Source organism: Triturus cristatus, chromosome 1_2, assembly GCF_964204655.1.
Source record: "Triturus cristatus chromosome 1_2, aTriCri1.1, whole genome shotgun sequence".
In the NCBI taxonomy this organism is placed as follows: domain Eukaryota; kingdom Metazoa; phylum Chordata; class Amphibia; order Caudata; family Salamandridae; genus Triturus; species Triturus cristatus.
The window spans coordinates 129107993-129129376 of NC_140580.1; the positions used below are offsets into that span (position 1 = coordinate 129107993).

General features: G+C 46.1%; 1 protein-coding gene across 1 annotated transcript in view; it reads left to right on the plus strand.

Annotated features, from left to right (window-relative positions):
* LOC146866945 (importin-9-like) overlaps positions 1–21384 on the plus strand; it is a 245671-nt gene that overhangs the window by 125367 nt on the left and 98920 nt on the right. The window contains exon 6 of the mRNA XM_085603271.1: positions 12868–12956. Within this exon, the coding sequence (XP_085459397.1) occupies positions 12897–12956 (60 nt within the window). The 5' untranslated portion in view covers positions 12868–12896. The remainder of the gene's footprint in view (positions 1–12867; positions 12957–21384) is intronic.

Consider the following 21384-nt stretch of genomic DNA (forward strand, 5'->3'; position numbering starts at 1 on the left):
GTCATTTCTTCTTTAGTCTCCTCTGTTTTGCGTTTTCTTCCATCCTTCTTCGTAGGTTGCAGGAATCTACAGAGGCAAGGTTCAGGGTGCCCCTAAATACAACATTTAAGGGCGTTACAGTGGTGTGCAGGTTGTGACCAATGGGTCCCTTCCTTTGGGTGAGTACACCCCCTATTATGCTAGCCTCCAGGTGGAGGCGGGCATGAGCCTCTCGCCAATTGGTTGTGTTCCCTCATCTTCAAGATGCAGGGGACTGGGATGTGTGCTTCACCTTGTCTCCCCCCACCTGAGGGGTGGGGTTGGCAAAAGGTGGGCACACCTCTTCCTAACTGGTTTTCCCCGCTGATTCTCAGGCCCAAAGTGGCGGGTCAGAGCCGGTGGGAGCCAGTTTCTGGGGGCAGCAAAAGGCAGGGCCAGGTAACAAAGGTGGCGGTCCTTTGAAACTTTGAGCTTTGTGGACCCAGCCCATTCTTGTGGAGAAGGCATGACACCTCTTCCCAGGATGGACTTTGTTTCTGGACCCAGAGAGCGGAGGTCCTCTGCCCAGGGGTCCTGAAACCTGTCTGGTGGTGACAAATGGTGGGTAGCCATTCAGGAAACACCAGGGCTGGCCGTTTTTCTGGGGGCATCTCTAAGATGCCCTCTGAGAGCATCTCTAAGATGCCCTCTGAGAGCATCTTACATTGAATCCCACACTGGCATCAGTGTGGGTGTAATCTGCGAAGAAGTTTGCTACCAAACTTATCCGGTTTCAGTAAAGCCATTATGGAGATGGTGAGTTTGTAATGACCAACTCCCAGACCACATACTCTTAATGGCTTCACTGCACTTACAAGGTCTAAGAACGGACTTAGACATTATAGTGGTACAGTGCTCATGCAAGTGTATTCTCACCTGTGGTCTAGTGCACCCTGCCTTACATAAACTAGAATGGTGTGGTGTCCAAAACAAACAATGGATTTAAGACAGATCTGTGACTGGGGGTGAAAGTTTGATTAATTCATCATTCCGTCCATCATCCGTTCTTTTTGGATTTGTTGCTCTAGGTGAGAAGGGTCCTGTGCTCTCTACGCCACCAGATTCAAGCTAGCCTGGCTGAAGAGGGGTGTTACCCCCAAAACTGGTCCCAGGATGCTTGTTTCTAGTCGGGCGAAGACCTGGCCTGCCAGTTTTGGCTGGACTGTTCCCATTGGGGACAGGGTCAAGACTGATTTGCATATGGCTGGGTCTAAACTATAATGGTGTGCTGTGAGAAAGTGGCTCTGTATATACTGTTCCCAAATAGCAACAGGGTGTACAGAGTCCACAGTCCCCAGAGGTTTGGCAGAGGCTAAAGTTAGATATAACCTTACTCTTTAAAGTGGTAGCTTGGTCGAGCAGTAAGGCAGTATCAGAGGACAGTGTTGTTGCACACACTCAGTCAGCAAATGGTCTCACACACTCAATAACTGAACTCTAGGCCAATGGTTTATATATAAAAAAATATATTCTTGTTTTATTTTAGAACCAACAATAGGTATTAAAATATACTTTCTCAGAATAAGATGCTTTTTATAAATACTTTTTCAATATGCAATTGGCTTTTGTAGAAAGTTACAAGTGGTTGCAATAGGCAACACAATTTTAAACACAATAATGCATTGAGTTTAATGGAAGTTTCAAGTTATTTGCAATAGATTACTTTTAGGATTACTTTTGTGATTCCAGGACTGGATCCTAGATTCAGTCCTGGGACAGTACTTAGAAACAAGTGATAAAAGTCGACTTAGTTACTGTTATGATTGTTAGACAATATTTTGCTAATTCAAAAGTTGACACTTTAGAAAATATTTCATAGAAAACAGTCAATGATTCCCTATGGAAGAAAATTCAAGTTGCAGGTATAGTATGTTCTCGTTACTTTTGTAATCCAGTACTGGGTGCCTAGACTCAGTACTGGGACCTTTATCCAAAACAAGTAAGTAATTACGTTTTCACAATTTATACGATTTTTAAAGAATATTTCAAGCTTGCAGAAATCGACACTTAGAAGAAATTTCACAGAAAAACAGTCAATGGTTTCCTATGGAAGAAAATTGGGTTACTGGTAAGTACGGTTGTGAATATTTTTCAGAGTCAGTGCTGGGTACCAAGGTCCAGCACTGGGAGCTCACCTAATAGCAGGTGAGTATTTTCGTTTTAGTTACTCGGCTGATTTTTGGTGAATATTTTAAGTTTTGAAAAGTCCACACTTAAAAGAAATTTCAGGAAAAAACAGTCAATGTTACCCTACGGAGAAAATTGAGTTATCGGCTTTAAGGTAAGTACTCGACTGGCAGAGTTAGGGTTCTGGGCATAGACTTGGGTGCCCCAGGGTCAGGTAGGTACAGTTGTTACACCCTCAGCGGCACAGTGGCAGCCGGGTGCAGAGAGAGTTAGGCCCAATGTTATCCTATGGGAGGCAGGGGGACCTTGGTTGGTGGCTGCTGACTAGCAGGCCATGCGGCTGTGGGAGCTGGGCTCCTGGTCACTGGCTCAGGGTAAATGGAGAAGTAGATAGGTGCAGAGGTTACACTGCCAGGGCCACTCGAGGGCTGGGTGCAGGGTGCTTTTGAACCTAAGGGCGCTCAATTGATTTCAATGGGAAAGCTCCGGTTTAGAAAAAGACTGCAAGCTCGGGGACGAAGATTCTTCAGGTGCCACCACCACTTCGGGAGGTAAGTTGGGTAGTTGGAGGATAGGTAGGTACCCTGGAGTTGGGCACAGGGGGCGCCGGGTGCAGGGGTGCCTTTTGGTGTCGGGAAATCTTACCCCCTGTTGATCGCGGTTGGGGGGCACCTGGTTCTGAGGCTGCAGGCGTCGTCAGGCGCGTCGAGGGAAGTCCTTGGGTGCCGGACTCGGGGTCACAGTCGCTGTGGGATCGTCCTTGTGGTCTTTGTTCACTCCGGCTCAGGCCAGTCTTGGCGGGTGCAGTGTGTGAAGGGTTCGCGGTTCCGGGCTGATGCCAGGGATTAGAAGCAGATTTTGAATAGAGCCTGTACTCATGGGAGTCCCAAGAGCTTAGAGCCAAAAGGTAGCCAGGTCCTCCGGGGTTTGTGAGGTTGCTGGCCACAAGAGATGCCGGGTTGGAGCAGGTTCGAGGGTCGACAGGCCGGTAGGGCTGGGGCCAAAGCAGTTGGTGTCTTCCTCTTCTTACCAACTGCAGGGCAGGTCTTCTTTCTTCTTTGTATTTCGGAATCCGGAATCTGGGGAAGGAAGGTTCAGGGTGCCCCTAAATACTAAATTTAGGGGCGTTACAGGTAGGTGAAGGGCAGGGACCAATGGTTCCTTGTCCTGGGGTGGGTACTCCCCCTATCCTGCCTCTCTCCTGTGAGCGGGTAACCAAATGCGATTAGTCATTGATTTAACTTCTTAAAATTGGCAAGTGAAGAAAACTGGTAACTTACTGAGTGTGTTTAAGAAAGGAATAACTTTGGTGAATTACAACACCTAACGTAACGCATCCAAGTATCCTGCTTGAAACTCCTAATGCTTGAGTTGGGTCAGAGGCTAATGTGGTGCTCAGAACAAAGCTGCTGCCCTGCCAGCAAAATAATTTCCCAGCAAAAGGTCTGAGAACACTGAAGGTTCATATCTAATGTTCCAAAAGGTCAAGATAAAATAATGTATTAACTTCCACCAATGTATTACAGCATATGCCTTCCAGAACCCAAAGTCCAACTGACCTCAATGGGATTTTTTGGTGGTGGCTGTAATTTTGTAGTTCTCTGGAGATTGACAGAACTATTTATCTCTCAAGCATACAGCAATGGAAGACCTTTTGCTGTAACTGATGTCAGCCGAGGTGGTGTGATGTTTGCTTGAATGAACCATGCCAGTTTTCCCAGCCTTTTAAGTTTCCGCCTATTATGCTACAGTGTTTCATTTTCTCAACCCCTTGCTTTAAAAAGTTTGAGAGACTGTTTTTAGGTACTTTTTTTTTTCTTGTGACCATTACTATAGGGTACTTTTTTAGGTCTCACCTAGGCAGCGTTTGCGCTATCTATTCGAGGACATGCTGTATTCAGGATATGTGCATAAAGCTCCGCCTACTTTCCGCCCATCTTTTTAATTGGCTCCTGTCCCTGTCCTTTGTAAATGGTGGCTTTTCATTGGTTATTAGGCTTTGTGGTCCCTCCTTAGTGCCTCCCTGTCTCTCTTTGTAACCTCCCATGAGGACATCCCCTATTACATGTGTTGTTACGCCCTAGGTTTTAATTACAACCTCAAGGCACTATTTTCTTAGGGGCCTTCTGACAGGACACTTACTTGGTCCTTAACAAGGTTGGCAGTGGTTACTTTACTCGCTAGCACATCTTAGATTTATATTAGACCTTCTATAAATTTCCCTTCATCAGCGCCACATTGAGTACAACGTAATCCCGAATTATTATAATTCTTCTGACACATTTCAAAGCTACTAATTGTATATATTGAATGTACTGTGGTGCTGTCTTGCATGCAATGCATTATGGGTAGGGTTAATTTACCTTATCTTCAAAGTTTATCATGCTCACTAGGGACATCTAGGCGCATCTTGCAGTACTGCAGCTACTCATCTATGTTAGACCTCCTATAAATTTCCCTTCATCGCCTTAAGATAGAGTGCAATCTGATCCAGAATTACTATATTATTTTGTCACATTTCAAAGCTATTAATTGTATATATTGACATAGCTATTTGAATGTACTTGTGGTACTGTCTTGCTTGCAATGCATTAGGGGAGTACCATCTGTAACCAAAATTTTGATGCTCACTAGGAACCTCTAGGCGCCGCTTGCGGTACTGCACCTACACATCTATGTTAGACCTTCTATAATTTCCCTTCATCAGCTCCGCATAGATTACAACCTAATCCGGAATTAATATAATTGTTTTGCCACATTTCAAAGCTATTAATTGTATATATTGACATAGCTATTTGAATGTACTCGTGGTACTGACTTGCATGCAATCCATTATGGGAGTACCATACCACTATGAGCAAAAGTTTGTGATGCTCACTAGGGACCTCTAGGAGCAGCTTGCCGTACTGGCAGTGCTGGTGCCTTGCTTACTAGGGACCTCTAGTAGCAGCTTGCAGTACTGGCAGTCCTCACTAGGGACCTCTAGTAGCAGCTTGTCGTACTGGCAGTGCTGGTGCCTTGCTTACTAGGAGCAGCTTGTCGTACTGCACCTACCACATCTCACATTTATATTAGACCTTCTATAAATTTGCCTTCATCAGCTCCACATAGAGTAAAACCTAACCTATTCCGGAATTAATATAATTCTTTTGTCACATTTCAAAGCTACTAATTGTATATATTGACATAGCTATTTTAATGTACTCGTGGTACTGTCTTGCATTCATTGCATTATGGGTAGGGTGGATTTACCATATCTTCAATGTTTATGATGCTCTCTAGGGACCTCTAGGATCAGCTTGCGGTGCTGCACTGAGACATACAATGCTGGTTTCTGGCTCACTGCAATCATTTGCAATGCACTAGGTCTCACATTACTGAAAGTATGAGCTATTGGCGTTGCATTATTTGCAACACCAATACCTCAAACTATCAGTAATGCGAGACCTATTGCAGTGCAAAAGCTTGTTTCCGCTCTTCTTGGCACTGCCTTGAACCGCCCTCTTGGGTTAGCGCTCTAGTGGCTAGGTTTGATGGAATCCTTGCTCTTCCATTTAAGGAAGGCCATTCCGTGGATGTGCTGACGGCGCGCCAAAGGCATGCCTGTCTGCACCTGTCCGTGTCTAGCAACAGCCATGCTGCTCATCTTGCCATTGATCAGAGCAGCAGATATCCCAGAGAGGCTCTCCTTGCCTTGAATACGAACCCCTGCTTCTCTCCTAAGATGTTTTCTCCCCCAGGAATGGGAAAGCATGCTCACTCCTGTGAGGTATGTGGCTTAGTCTTAAATAACAGTTACTTCTGAGCGAAGGCTTATTACTCGTGATCCGGGGTGTTTTCACTCCCACCTAACACAGTATCTGCTCTGTTGCAGATCGCAGTGGGTTATAAGGCCTGCCTTATTAACTGCAGGACCCTAGCCAAATATTAATCTGCTATTTTCCCCCTACTGGCTAACAACTCCTGGGACTTTTATTTTCCTTATGGAAACATGGCTGGAATGACCGCTTTAACCCAGAACTACCCTTTGCAATTCCACTAGGCTATCGCATCTTGGCGAAAAACCGTGGCGGTAACAAGGTAGGGGGTCGGGTTGCTTTTATTTTCAAATACACTTTTGAAGCATTTACTACACCTATAAGCCAGTACGGAAACATTTAGGGTCTTGTTTTGCACATTACTCACTCCATCCTTCTCTGGCCTGTTGGTGTATAGACCTCCAGACTGCCTTAGCAGCTGCTTTCCTGCTGTATTCGACATCATTGAACAATACTCTCTACAATATGTCAATCTGACCATTTTTGACGAATTTAATGTCAATGCTGGTGATCTCATCTCCACCATAGCCCCCAAGCTCATTCAAACATTGGCTGGTGTTAACCTTATCCAGCATGTCCAGGCACCTACCCGTACGGCTGATCATATGCTTGATCTGATCTTTACCATTAGCATGCAGTTCAGTGATCCGGAGCATCTGATTACTTCAGTATTTCACTTGTGTTTTAGGGCCCCTACCCACAGACTAGGATCGCCCCTTCCCCGGAAATGAAAAGGAGGTTGCAGAATCTGTGGGAAGAATCCCTGGCTCAGTACCTCAGTTACTCTCCTCTGATACTACAAGGAATAGTTGAATCTGACATTTTGCTGTTTGACAGTTGGATCTCTAATTTATTAGCCCACCTGTTCCTCTAAAAAGTATGTGGCAAAAAGATGGAGGCCTTCTGCACCTTAGTTTTCCTCAACCCAATGAACGGAGAAAAGCATGTGCAAATAATTATAGCACAATTAGAGGAAATTGTATGACTCCAATGCTAAGACTGTCTCTAAAACGGCACTTAGGAGCTTCTGCAAAACAAAACCTGCAATGCTATGAAAGAGTACTTTGCACATCATATCAAGATGGCAGCTAATTATTCCAACAAAGTGTTTAAAATAGTGAATTCCTTTGTCTCCCCTGGAGGGGCCAAAACTGCTATCCTCCCCTCAGCCGAACCCTGCGATGAGAAGATTCAAAATGCATACTCCACCTTTCCAGAGTCACCAAAGGAGGCTTTAGCTTTTGGTTCAGCTGCTGCGGGGAAGGCTGAAACTAGCCCCTGCGCTCCCTCCTGTCTCTAGGCATTTGTGTCTGATTTGCCCCTATTTCAGAAGAATGCTCTTTTTTTTTTTGGTGAATTTTTTTATTGATATTTGCAGTAAATCACAGCCGTTTACAATCAAATGTATCTTATGTCTTATCAGATCTAACGTTATCCACACCATTGCCACTCAGAACATCACATATGTACAGATTCATTCCTCCGCAATACCCCACCCCATGAACAGTAAAGTACGTAAACAGAAGAATGCTCTTTGAAGGAGATACTAAAATGTAAGCCTGGCTCCCCGGATGATGTTTGCCCGCTGCATGTTTTCAGACTTAAGGCTGCAGACACAGATGTGTTTGGCAATTACAGGCCTCTATCTCTCCTCCCAGCTCCTGTAAATCTTTTTTAAGGTAAATTAGCTAATCAACAAATGAGCACTTTTGTGGACGCCAATTCCATCCTTCACGAATCTGTCAGACTTCCATGCAGGATATTGCATGGAGACTGCTCTCCTGGAGGTGGAGGAGTTTGTCAGGGAAAATCTGGACAAGAAAACACCTGTTATTGTGCCGTTTCTTGATTTGTCTGTGGCCTTCATCACAGTATCACACTCCATCCTTTTGAACAGACTTAGCGACCTTGACATTCAGGGCAAGACTCTTTTATTGGTCAAAGCTTTTATGGAGGGCAGATCCCAAAGGGTGTATTAACACCTGCTTTTTTCATCACCTAAGCCACTGGTATGTAGTGTCCCGCAGCGTTCTGCCTTGAGCCTGCTCTTGGTCAATGTTTACCTTTTCCCCATGGTGGATCTCATCGAAACCTGGAGTGACAAGGTAGTATTGTACGGCAGTGACACCCAATTTCTCTTTTCGTTCCAAGACAACTCGGAGGCAGATCTTAAAAATTTTAAGGAGTCCCTCAGTGGAGTCGTGGCTTGGATTGAGGCAAATTGCCTGAAACTAAATTCCGATAAAACGGAAGTCTTGCATTTTAATCAGATTGGACCCCGACCGGCTTCCCTATGGTGGCCTGCTGAACCCAACGTTCCTCCAAATGCAACCTCTTCAACTGGAAATATTGGCATCATTTTCGATTCCACGCTCTCCTTTGCCTCTCAAATTAATCAAACGTCGTTGGTCTGCTTCATGAAGATTAAAATCTTAAAGATGTTTCTTCATCTGGTTCCTGAGGAAACTAGAAAAACTGTAGTTCATTCTTTAGTTGCCTCTCGCCTGGACTATTTTAACAATCTCTACCTTAGTCTCCCTGCGTATCTGATTCGTTAATCCAGAATGCAGCGGCCAGACTTGCTAGGAGAGTCCTTCACCGCTATCCCATCTCTCCACATCTGAGACATCTGCACTGGCTCTTGGTGGAACAGAGCATTAAATTTAAAACTCTGACGCTGGATTTCAGAACTCTCCATTGATGCCCAATGCTACTTGTTGAACAGACTGGCCTCATATACTCCAGAGATGGTACTCTGATCCAACAATAGCTGCTTCCTACGGATCCCAAATTTCTTGAAGACACTCCATGGAGGTAGCTCCATTACTGTACTTGCGGCCAAATTATGGAACATCCATCCACCTAATCTGCTCTGGGCTGAGTCTCCAGTAACCTTTAAAAGGCAACTTAAAACCTGCCTATTTGACACTGTTTAGCTTTTATAATGCCACAGCTATCCTTGCATTGTCTGCTTGAGCGCTCGGATGCTTCTGTTTGAAGCAGCTGTGTGCTTTATCAAGTTATTGATTGAAATATATGGTTGAAAATTGACTAATGTAGCATTTCATTTAAAAATATTTTTCTTAGACTTTCTTTCTAAAAAAATGTATGCATTGTCATGCATTGTCCTATTTCTCTCCTTCCATTCATGAGTAAAATGACGCAAGGATACATCAACACTAAGCTTATAGGATATCTTGAATCTCATGGCATCCTTGATCCGTCCCAGTCTGGATTCAGATTTAATCATTCTACTGAAACTACCCTTATAGGTGTTACAGACCACATTAAACTGGCACTGGATAACAAGGCAGTGCTGCTAGTTTTGCTGGAATTAACAGCCACCTTTGATAATGTCTCTCTCTAGAGAGACTGGTATGCAGGGTCAGGCATTAAAGTGGCTTGCAAGCTTTCTGGGCCAGCGCACTCAAACGATCAACCTGGGTCCCTTTCGTTCACGCACCTTGAAGCTTACCAAGGAGTACCCCAGGGTTCTTGCCTCAGCCCCAACCTGTTTAATGTGTATGTGGCCCATCTTGCTAAAATCATTGGAGAACATGGATTCACTCCCTATTCGTATGCAGACTGTATCAACGTACTCCTATCTTTTGCTAATGACAAAGACTCAACTAAACATCTATTTGCCGAGGGCATGCAAGCAATATCTGGTTGGATGACAGAAAATTTCCTCCAGCTGAATGCTGCCAAAACTGAGATCTTGCTATTTGGCACTGCTCAAACGATTTGGTCCCCTGACTGGTGGCCTACTACGCTGGGTCCTGCCCCTGTCCCGCAGCTTATGGCTAAGAACCAGGGGGTCTGTCTGGACCACTCTCTATCTATGAGAGACCAAGTTATGGCCACCTCAGGCTCCTGCTATCACACTGTGAGCCTTCTCCGTAGGGTGTTCCAAATGTCTTCCCTTATTAGTCCGCAGGACCCTGATCCAGGCCCTGGTCATTAGCCGGCTAGATTATTGTAAAGCTCTCCTTACATCGGCCAATGAATCCCTTCTAAGTAGAATGCAGGTGATTCAGAACGTTGCCGTGCATCTGGCTCTTAAAATGCCTCCTAGAACCTCTTCCCAACCATTGCTGAGGCAGCTTCACTGGCTTCTTATCCGCCAGAGAGATAAGTTTAAAATTTGCTGCCTAGCCCACAAGGCACTTCATGGTGGAAGTCCGAGCTACCTGGCGGAAAAACTTAAGTTCTACCTCCTGGGCAGATCGCATCGTTAACAGGGTAAAGGGCTCCTTGCCGTCCCCCGCTATAGAAAACTCCGAACAGCAGGCAAAACCTTTGCCTATCTAGCACCAACATATTGGAATTCATTGCCCGTGGAGCTGCGCAAGTGCTCCAATCTCCTCCTCTTTAAGAAACTTGTTAAGACCTGTCGTACACCTTTTTTGCAGCGCAGAGATACTCCTTCAGGGGAGATTCCAGCGCTTTATAAATCCCATACAAATACAAAATGTATGACCTAACATGTAGATGACATATTACATAACCTGCTTCTGCGTTTTTTTTTTGCAAAAACAATTTTTATTGCATAATTCAATTACAATTGCCATCTGCAACGACCAGCATATCCTTGGTCTTCTCCCAGTAATAAACACCATTGCATAGTACAGTGTAGACCACTTCCAACTACCAATGCACTGCCCCCCAACACTCCCCAATGCAAATACTCCCTCCCCCCACCCACATGTCAGTGTGCCATAACCGCAGGTACCGGGATAAGTCTGTCTCGTAATTAGCCGTGTGAGCGGCCGCGGGCTACTCCCCACCCCCATGGTCAGGCGCCAAGCAGAAAGGAGAAGGGAAGCCCTCCCGCCCTCATGCGTGATCCGTCAGCTGCCTCTCCACCGCTACGCTGCTGCATGCTGCTCCAGTGCTCCAGTGCCCTCCTACGCTTCTGTGCCCCACCCCCGGAGGTCAACCACTAGTGCTTCCCATGCATGTGCCATGGCTAACGCCTTTTCATCGTTTCCCCGCAGCGCTAGCTGCAACCTGAGCGTACTCTCGCTACCCGCCCATTTTGTGAAGGTAGCTCTCCACCTCGCAAAGCTGGGACCAGTTCTCGATTTCCAGTGTAGGGTAATCTCTCTTTTAGCCACCACCAGCCCTAAGTCGCAAAACTTGCTCGTGACTTTCGTGCGCGGATAACCTGTTTCTGCGTTAGTACCTTTTTTAAATCAGCTGTAAGAACTGGAAAATCCTTCGGGTGGTAATTATGCCTACTGTATGTTTTTGACTAACCATTGGCCTTGTTAATATTTCGTTTTTTCAGAACAGTTTATATATTGGTTTACAAATGCTTATTAAAATTGTTATTTAGGCATATAGATACTTAACATATGACGTTTTAGACCATTTTTATTCCACTTCTAAAAGAGGTCCCCCTACACTAGGCATGTTAGCTTAGCCTTCACTCTTTTACTGCAGTTGTCAGACCACGAAATAGGTATGCATGTCTGATCTTTCTTAAAAATCGCTGTGAGCGCCTGTAGCACTATGCTCTCTTAATTCTGCTGCTCATTCTATGCACGTTTGTGAGTTTTTTTTATTGGAATGTTGCTCTAGGTATCTTTCGGCAGAATTGTTTATAGGGAGTGGTTTTCTCTGTTTTATCTAACAACTGCTAATATTGTTCTACTGCCATGATGTTATTGAATGATATGTATCTCAGTTTTACTTATTTATCATTTGTTATTTTTTAATTGTGACATTTGCTGTGTAACTTTTATGTATGTATGTCACATCTGAATAAAGTCTTTGAAGTTTGTAATATAGCATTTTATTTCATAATATTTTTTCTTAGAGTTCGTTTTTAATAAACATTTATATGCATTTATATGTATTTGGTACAGTAACTCCAGAATAAAAACAACAAGTGCACAGGAGGTGTTTGTGGTATCCCATCGCTACTGTAGGTGATAGTTGAGCCAATTCTGTTTTTTTTACAGAGAGAAAGGACCCTGGGATAAACTGAAGGCTGTTTTACTTACCTTCTTCCAGGGAGGTGCGAGGGTTTATTATGACTATTATGAATATTACCTTGGAAAAAGTACTAGAAGCACAGCTAAGTGATTGCCAAGTAGAAAATCAAGTCCATCCTCAACAAGGTGGAAATTAATGCAAAGGGCAAAATGTTTTGAGGAGCTAACCAAAAAGATTATGCTCAGGGGCTTAGTCCACTTGAAATTTAGATCTGGAATCGATGTCAAGACAGGAATGTCATCTGAAAGTATCTATGGACCTCCAGTGGCTTCCATTCATAGGTCTGTAATTGACAGTGTGTCTTAATAATGCTATAGTAGCAGCTCTACACTTTGTTGAATGTGTTCTTGGCCTACCAGACAAGGACTTTTTGGCATTACTGTAACATAATAAGACACAGAAAACAATCCATTTAGAAATGGACCGCTTTGCATTGGCTAATCCATTTCTTGTACAGCTAAAATTAACAAATTGATGGTCAGTTTATCTGATGTCTTTAGTTTTGTCTAGACAGAGTTTTAGAACCCTTTTATTTCCAGGGGAATGTAAATCCCTTTCATCTGACGTAGAATGATTTTGGAAGAAAGTTGAAAGGGAACTAGTTTGTTACATGAAAATCAAACACTGCTTTTGGAAAGAAACCAGGGCGAGTCCTGCTACTTTGTCTTTATGGAAGGTGTTCTATTGTTCCTTACTGGAACATGCTATCCCTATGGGCTTAGGTTATGGCCACTAGAAAGGCTGTCTTCCGTCTGTAATCCAAAACTTGTATTGATCATTGCTGTTTGTTTTTAGGGCACTGAACATGTTCTCATGCAAATCTCGACTCATCTATTCTTTTCAACTCACTGTTATACAGTGACGATACAGTGACCATTTGCTGAAAACCTTCCTTTCGTTCTAGAGTTTACCCGTGAGGTGACAGACACCCAGATGCCCCATGTTGCTCCAGTTATTCTTCCTGAGATGTACAAGATCTTTACAATGGCTGAGGTACGTGTAAATTACTTCATTTCATTTATCTGTTATCAAGCACTTTCACCAAAGCAGCAATCAAATTGTAAGCTAATGGTGCAATAGTTGGGTAGAATATTTGTAACTGGCTAAAGAGATGCTGCGGCGAAAGCTAACATGTTCTGTGAGACGTCACAGCAAAAGGGCACATAAGGAGAGTGTAGGAAGCTGGCTCTGTTTATGCTATAACAAAGTAAGGTATAGTGTGCACAGAGTCCAGGGGGTTCCCCAGAGGTATAGCGGAGGCTAAATTAGGTAAGTACTAACAGCTCTATTTGTGGTAGTGTGGTCGAGCAGTTAGGCGTATCAGGAGGGTGTGTTAAGGGTTTATTGTATTCACTTAGGTAAATATAAAAAAAGGTATACTTATAATATATTTCTAGAACCAGGACTTAGAACAGGCAAGTAGAACATGCATTCAGATGCAAAACTTTACAAGAAAATGCAATGGTGGTTGAAATTGGAATCTTCATAGGTTTGTATTTGCTTTTAAAACAGTCAAACATACATTGGAAATTTGGAGTACTTTTGGATTTCCATTTAGTTACATCAACTACTCAGGGTGATATGCCTAGATATCACGCCATGGGTCCTACAATACAAAGGTAAGTAAGACAATTTTGGGGTCGAAGCAAAGTTACTTTGGTTTCAATACAAAAGGCAGTTCAACACGGAACATTTGTGGGAAAAAAATCTTAACGTGGGTTCCTATGGAAGAAAATGTTATCGGTTTGCAGGTAAGTAAACGTCCTGCACGAATAGCTTTTTGGGGTTATAACCAAGGTTCCCCAAGGTTCAAGAAGGCACTCAAATCGCACCACCAGCGGCACTAGGGCTGCTGCGTGCAGGGTGTATGGGCCCAATGTTAGCCAATTGGGCTAGGGGGCACCCCAGTTGTGGGGGAGCTGCTCTCAAGCAGACCACTCTGTCTTGGGAGTCAAGCTCCTAGGGTTGTCAGAGCAAAGGGGGTCACAGGTTGGCACCGTGTCCACACCACCAGCAGCGCATGGGCTTCTGGGTGCAGCGGGCTTAGGTGTCGGGAGCCCAATGCAATCCCATGGAGGTTGCCTGTTTTGGATTTAGCCTGTAGGCTCAGTCCAGGAAGTCTTCCCGAAGGAACCAACAGTGAGGCAGGTAAGTTGGGGGGGCTTCAGGGTGCATTGGTGCCTTTTGAGGTCGGTTTTCACCTTACTGGGCCATTCACGGTTTGTGGGGAGGGAGGGGGGTCTCCGTGCAGAGCCTGCAAGCAATGTCAGGGGGTCCTGGAGGGGTCGACACATGGTGGATCCGGACTCTGGAGCGCTGGGGGATCTCACTGGGACCCGTGGGCCACTCGTACTGGAGCCGTAGGCAACTGGAGAAGTGGCAGTTCGAGGTGTCTGGTTTCTTTGTCCTCAGCAGGATTAGTCTTTCTTTGGAGCAGAGCTGCTGTTTGTGGAGTTCTGGTCTTTGTTGAAGGCAGTCAGTCCTCCCAGTGGTTTTGAAGGTGGCTGGCTGCACGACAAGTCTACTTTTGGCGCAGGATCTCTGGAAACTGCAGAAGGTCCATAAGGGCTGGTGCCAAGTCATTTCTTCTTTAGTCTCCTCTGTTTTGCGTTTTCTTCCATCCTTCTTCGTAGGTTGCAGGAATCTACAGAGGCAAGGTTCAGGGTGCCCCTAAATACAACATTTAAGGGCGTTACAGTGGTGTGCAGGTTGTGACCAATGGGTCCCTTCCTTTGGGTGAGTACACCCCCTATTATGCTAGCCTCCAGGTGGAGGCGGGCATGAGCCTCTCGCCAATTGGCTGTGTTCCCTCATCTTCAAGATGCAGGGGACTGGGATGTGTGCTTAACCTTGTCTCCCCCCACCTGAGGGGTGGGGTTGGCAAAAGGTGGGCACACCTCTTCCTAACTGGTTTTCCCCGCTGATTCTCAGGCCCAAAGTGGCGGGTCAGAGCCGGTGGGAGCCAGTTTCTGGGGGCAGCAAAAGGCAGGGCCAGGTAACAAAGGTGGCGGTCCTTTGAAACTTTGAGCTTTGTGGACCCAGCCCATTCTTGTGGAGAAGGCATGACACCTCTTCCCAGGATGGACTTTGTTTCTGGACCCAGAGAGCGGAGGTCCTCTGCCCAGGGGTCCTGAAACCTGTCTGGTGGTGACAAATGGTGGGTAGCCATTCAGGAAACACCAGGGCTGGCCGTTTTTATGGGGGCATCTATAAGATGCCCTCTGAGAGCATCTCTAAGATGCCCTCTGAGAGCATCTCTAAGATGCCCTCTGAGAGCATCTTACATTGAATCCCACACTGGCATCAGTGTGGTTGTAATCTGCGAAGAAGTTTGCTACCAAACTTATCCGGTTTCAGTAAAGCCATTATGGAGATGGTGAGTTTGTAATGACCAACTCCCAGACCACATACTCTTAATGGCTTCACTGCACTTACAAGGTCTAAGAATGGACTTAGACATTATAGTGGTACAGTGCTCATCCAAGTGTATTCTCACCTGTGGTCTAGTGCACCCTGCCTTACATAAACTAGAATGGTGTGGTGTCCAAAACAAACAATGGATTTAAGACAGATCTGTGACTGGGGGTGAAAGTTTGATTAATTCATCATTCCGTCCATCATCCGTTCTTTTTGGATTTGTTGCTCTAGGTGAGAAGGGTATGCCCAGATGTTGGTCCTGTGCTCTCTACGCCACCAGATTCAAGCTAGCCTGGCTGAAGAGGGGTGTTACCCCCAAAACTGGTCCCAGGATGCTTGTTTCTAGCCTGCCAGTTTGGGATGGACTGTTCCCATGGGGGACAGGGTCAAGACTGATTTGCATATGGCTGGGTCTAAACTATAATGGTGTGCTGTGAGAAAGTGGGTCTGTATATACTGTTCCCAAATAGGAACAGGGTGTACAGAGTCCACAGTCCCCAGAGGTTTGGCAGAGGCTAAAGTTAGATATAACCTTACTCTTTAAAGTGGTAGCTTGGTCGAGCAGTATGGCAGTATCAGAGGACAGTGTTGTTGCACACACTCAGTCAGCAAATGGTCTCACACACTCAATAACTGAACTCTAGGCCAATGGTTTATATATAAAAAAATATATTCTTGTTTTATTTTAGAACCAACAATAGGTATTAAAATATACTTTCTCAGAATTAGATGCTTTATATAAATACTTTTTCAATATGCAATTGGCTTTTGTAGAAAGTTACAAGTGATTGCAATAGGCAACACAATTTTAAACACAAAAATGCATTGAGTTCAACGGAAGTTTCAAGTTATTTGCAATAGATTACTTTTAGGATTACTTTTGTGATTCCAGGACTGGATCCTAGATTCAGTCCTGGGACAGTACTTAGAAACAAGTGATAAAAGTCGACTTAGTTACTGTTATGATTGTTAGACAATATTTTGCTAATTCAAAAGTTGACACTTTAGAAAATATTTCATAGAAAACAGTCAATGATTCCCTATGGAAGTAAATTCAAGTGACAGGTATAGTATGTTCTCGTTACATTTGTAATCCAGTACTGGGTGCCTAGACTCAGTACTGGGACCTTTATCCAAAACAGGTAAGTAATTACGTTTTCACAATTCATACGATTTTTAAAGAATATTTCAAGCTTGCAGAAATCGACACTTAGAAGAAATTTCACAGAAAAACAGTCAATGGTTTCCTATGGAAGAAAATTGGGTTACTGGTAAGTACGGTTGTGAATATTTTTCAGAGTCAGTGCTGGGTACCAAGGTCCAGCACTGGGAGCTCACCTAATAGCAGGTGAGTATTTTCGTTTTAGTTACTCGGCTGATTTTTGGTGAATATTTTAAGTTTTGAAAAGTCCACACTTCAAAGAAATTTCAGGAAAAAACAGTCAATGTTACCCTACGGAGAAAATTGAGTTATCGGCTTTAAGGTAAGTACTCGACTGGCAGAGTTAGGGTTCTGGGCATAGACTCGGGTGCCCCAGGGTCAGGTAGGTACAGTTGTTACACCCTCAGCGGCACAGTGGCAGCCGGGTGCAGAGAGAGTTAGGCCCAATGTTATCCTATGGGAGGCAGGGGGACCTTGGTTGGTGGCTGCTGACTAGCAGGCCATGCGGCTGTGGGAGCTGAGCTCCTGGTCACTTGCTCAGGGTAAATGGGGAAGTAGATAGGTGCAGAGGTTACACTGCCAGGGCCACTCGAGGGCTGGGTGCAGGGTGCTTTTGAACCTAAGGGCGCTCAATTGATTTCAATGGGAAAGCTCCGGTTTAGAAAAAGACTGCAAGCTCGGGGACGAAGATTCTTCAGGTGCCACCACCACTTCGAGAGGTAAGTTGGGTAGTTGGAGGATAGGTAGGTACCCCGGAGTTGGGCACAGGGGTCGCCGGGTGCAGGGGTGCCTTTTGGTGTCGGGAAATCTTACCCCCTGTTGATCGCGGTTGTGGGGGCACCTGGTTCTGATGCTGCAGGCGTCGTCAGGCGCGTCGAGGGAAGTCCTTGGGTGCCGGACTCGGGGTCACAGTCGCTGTGGGATCGTCCTTGTGGTCTTTGTTCACTCCGGCTCAGGCCAGTCTTGGCGGGTGCAGTGTGTGAAGGGTTCGCGGTTCCGGGCTGATGCCAGGGATTAGAAGCAGATTTTGAGTAGAGCCTGTACTCATGGGAGTCCCAGGAGCTTAGAGCCAAAAGGTAGCCAGGTCCTCCGGGGTTTGTGAGGTTGCTGGCCACAAGAGATGCCGGGTTGGAGCAGGTTCGAGGGTCGACAGGCCGGTAGGGCTGGGGCCAAAGCAGTTGGTGTCTTCCTCTTCTTACCAACTGCAGGGCAGGTCTTCTTTATTCTTTGTATTTCGGAATATGGAATCTGGGGAAGGAAGGTTCAGGGTGCCCCTAAATACTAAATTTAGGGGCGTTACAGGTAGGTGAAGGGCAGGGACCAATGGTTCCTTGTCCTGGGGTGGGTACTCCCCCTATCCTGCCTCTCTCCTGTGGGAGGGGGGGCAGTAGCCTAGTCCTGATTGGGCAGGGCTCCCCATCTTCAAGATGGCGAGAGCCTGGAGATGTGCTTCACCTCTCCTCCCCCACCTGAGGGGTGGGGTTGGCAGACTGGCACATCCCCTGTCCTTATTTGGGGTTTCCGGCCAAGCTGGGGAAGCTCACAGAGGCGGCATGCCTTTGAAGCTTCCCCCTACCCATCCTGTGGGAGGAGATCTAGCACCTCGCCACAGGATGTGCATTGTTGCAGGCCCAGGAGAGCAGGGGCTCTCCTACCCAGGGGTCCAGCAACATGTCTGCTGTGTGGCAGCCTAGGCAGCCTCTCAGACCAGACGTGGATTGTAGGTTAGGTTTCAGGGGGCATCTCTAAGATGCCCTCTGGGGTGCTTGGTACATTAAATCCCACACTGGCATCAGTGCGGGTTTAATGTGCTGAGAAGTTTGATACCAAACTTCTCAGTCTTCAGTGTTGCCATTATGGTGCTGTGGAGTTCGTGTTTGACGAGCTCTCAGCACCATGTACTCTTAAATGGCAGCACTGCACTTACAGTGCCCAGGAATGGACCTCGGTACTGTAGGGGCACAGGGCTCCTGCTCCTGTGCCCACACACTGGCATAGGGCACCCAGCTAAAGGGGTGGCTGATGTATGCCATGGCAGTGTAGGTGGTGGGCATGGCACACAGGGATGTGTGCCATGTCGACTCTTTGTTTTGTCCTGTACTCAGACACTCAGCCTGCAAGGGCAGTGTGTGTATGTTAGGGTACAGGGCCTCTAAGGGTGGCACAATGAGTCCTGCAGCCCTTAGAGGCCTTCCCTGGTCACAAGGCCCTGGGTACAATTTACCAGAGGCTGACATGTGGCCAGGGTTTGCCAATTTGAGTTTTAGGTTTTTAGGGAAGGAACATAGGCCCTGGGCCCCTGATTGGCACACTCAAAGTACATTCAGAAATTCAGCAAAACGTGGAGGCGTACCATGCAAGAAAGATGGCACTTTCTCACATGTGCCGTGCAAAAAAAGATGGATTTAACCCAGATCTGTGACTGGGGGTGAATGTTAATTCAGCATTCCGCCATTCATTTTCTGTTTTTTAGCATTTACCTAGGCCACAGGCAGTGGGTTGCAGGCATGGCACACAGGGATGTGGGCCACGTCGAATCTTCACTTTTCTCTGCACCATAACACACAGCCTGCAATGGCAATGTGTGGGTGTTAAGGTGCAAGGGCTCTAAGGGTGACACAGTAGGTGCTGCAGTCCTTAAAGGTCTTTGATGGTCTCAGTGCACTTGGTACCCATGGTACCTTTTACAAGGGGCTTACTTGTCGCCAGAGATGTGCCAATTGTAGGTACAAAGGTACAATTGTGGGGAAAGAACACAGGGTCTGGGTACCTGATTGGCAGGGACTTAGGGCACATCAAGTCAATGTACATCAGAAATCTGGCAAAAAGTGGGTGAGTTACTGCAACAAAAACCCACTTTCCTACAGAGTTTTCCAAAGCTTGGGAACATGTAGAGATTTAACTCAAATAGGAATGGCACAAGGAGGGCAAAGGTCAGATAAGGTGCTGTGTGAGTAAATTAAACTTCGCCTGGGGCTGTGACTGTTACTAAGATTAGAAAGGTCAAGACCATGAAATGATTTGTAGGCAATATAGAAAAAACAATTTAAAAAGACCGCTAACTATTGGGAACCAAGGTATGTCGAAATATTAGTAGAAGCAGTAGAGAGTTTGAAAAAATAAGGTTACCAACTGATTTATAGATTGGTTGAGGTGTTGAAGGGCATGTACTTGGTGAGCACCGGTGTAGGAGAGTAGTATCTGCTTCACATGGGTACCCCCACTTTTTGCTGGTGTTTCACTGTTTTTCGACCTTAGTCTGGCCGTGGCCCTGCTAATCAGGACCCCAGCCTAGCTGCTTCCTCTCTAAAATGGTTTGCATGTACATTGGGTACATTCCTAATTGGATTCTGGAGTGCCTTATAAGCCCCTAGTATATGGTATACTATGTACCTAGGGCATAGGTACCTCAGAGGCCTACCAGGGGCTGAAGCATGTATTATGCCACCCCTGGGAAGCACTCCAAAATGACACCACAGGTCTGCTACTGCAGCCTGGGTAAGGTAGTGCATGCACCCCTTACTGTGGCATAGGCTACCTATATCACTACCATTGCACACACACACAAAACCTATAAGTCACTCCTATGGCAGGCCTTAACAATCCTGAAGGCAGAGTGCTTGGTTTTTATGTGAGCGGGTGCCCCTGCATGAGCAGAGCCCATCTGCAGCGTTCGGAGTACCTCCTCTGATGCTGTTTGTGGTGCAGCCTGACCATATACTCTTAAGTGCATTATAACCTCGCGGTAAATGTTAACTTTGGATTGGCTGCACGGAAACATGTCGTGTTTGGTGTCAAACACTTTGGTATACTACCCCCCCCCCCCCACCAGTTCTGGCAGCGTTGGAGCATTCCACCCTTCTAGAGGGAGAGACATGTTCACACTGGTCTACCCGGTAAAGACTTTCTAAAGCCCTGTCATCACAAAATGGATGCCACTGCCACAGACACGGGTCTGGCCTCCTGCTGCTGACCGAAACTCCGTTACAACAAACAAATGATGGACGGAATGCTGACAATGCAGACATTCTCCCCCAGTCAAGAGATCTGGGTTAAATCCATCGTTCTTTTGCCCACTACGCCACCCCAGTTCAGACATGGCCATATGCAAATCAGCCTTGACCCTGTGCCTCATGGGAACAGTCCAGCCCGAACTGCCAAGCCATGTCTTCCCTGGACCGGAATCAAGCATCCTAGGACCGGTTTCTGGCTATCAGCCGTCATCAGCCAGGATAGCTTGACTCCAGTGGCGTAGGGAGCACGGGTCCCACGTCTGGGAATACCCATCCCACTTAGGGCGAAAACCGTTACAACAAACAAATGATGGACGGAATGCTGACAATGCAGACATTCTCCCCCAGTCAAGAGATCTGGGTTAAATCCATCGTTCTTTTGCCCACTACGCCACCCCAGTTCATACATGGCCATATGCAAATCAGTCTTGACCCTGTGCCTCATGGGAACAGTCCAGCCCGAACTGCCAAGCCATGTCTTCCCTGGACCGGAATCAAGCATCCTAGGACCGGTTTCTGGCTATCAGCCGTCATCAGCCAGGATAGCTTGACTCCAGTGGCGTAGGGAGCACGGGTCCCACGTCTGGGAATACCCATCCCACTTAGGGCGAAAAGCGTTACAACAAACAAATGATGGACGGAATGCTGACAATGCAGACATTCTCCCCCAGTCAAGAGATCTGGGTTAAATCCATCGTTCTTTTGCCCACTACGCCACCCCAGTTCAGACATGGCCATATGCAAATCAGTCTTGACCCTGTGCCTCATGGGAACAGTCCAGCCCGAACTGCCAAGCCATGTCTTCCCTGGACCGGAATCAAGCATCCTA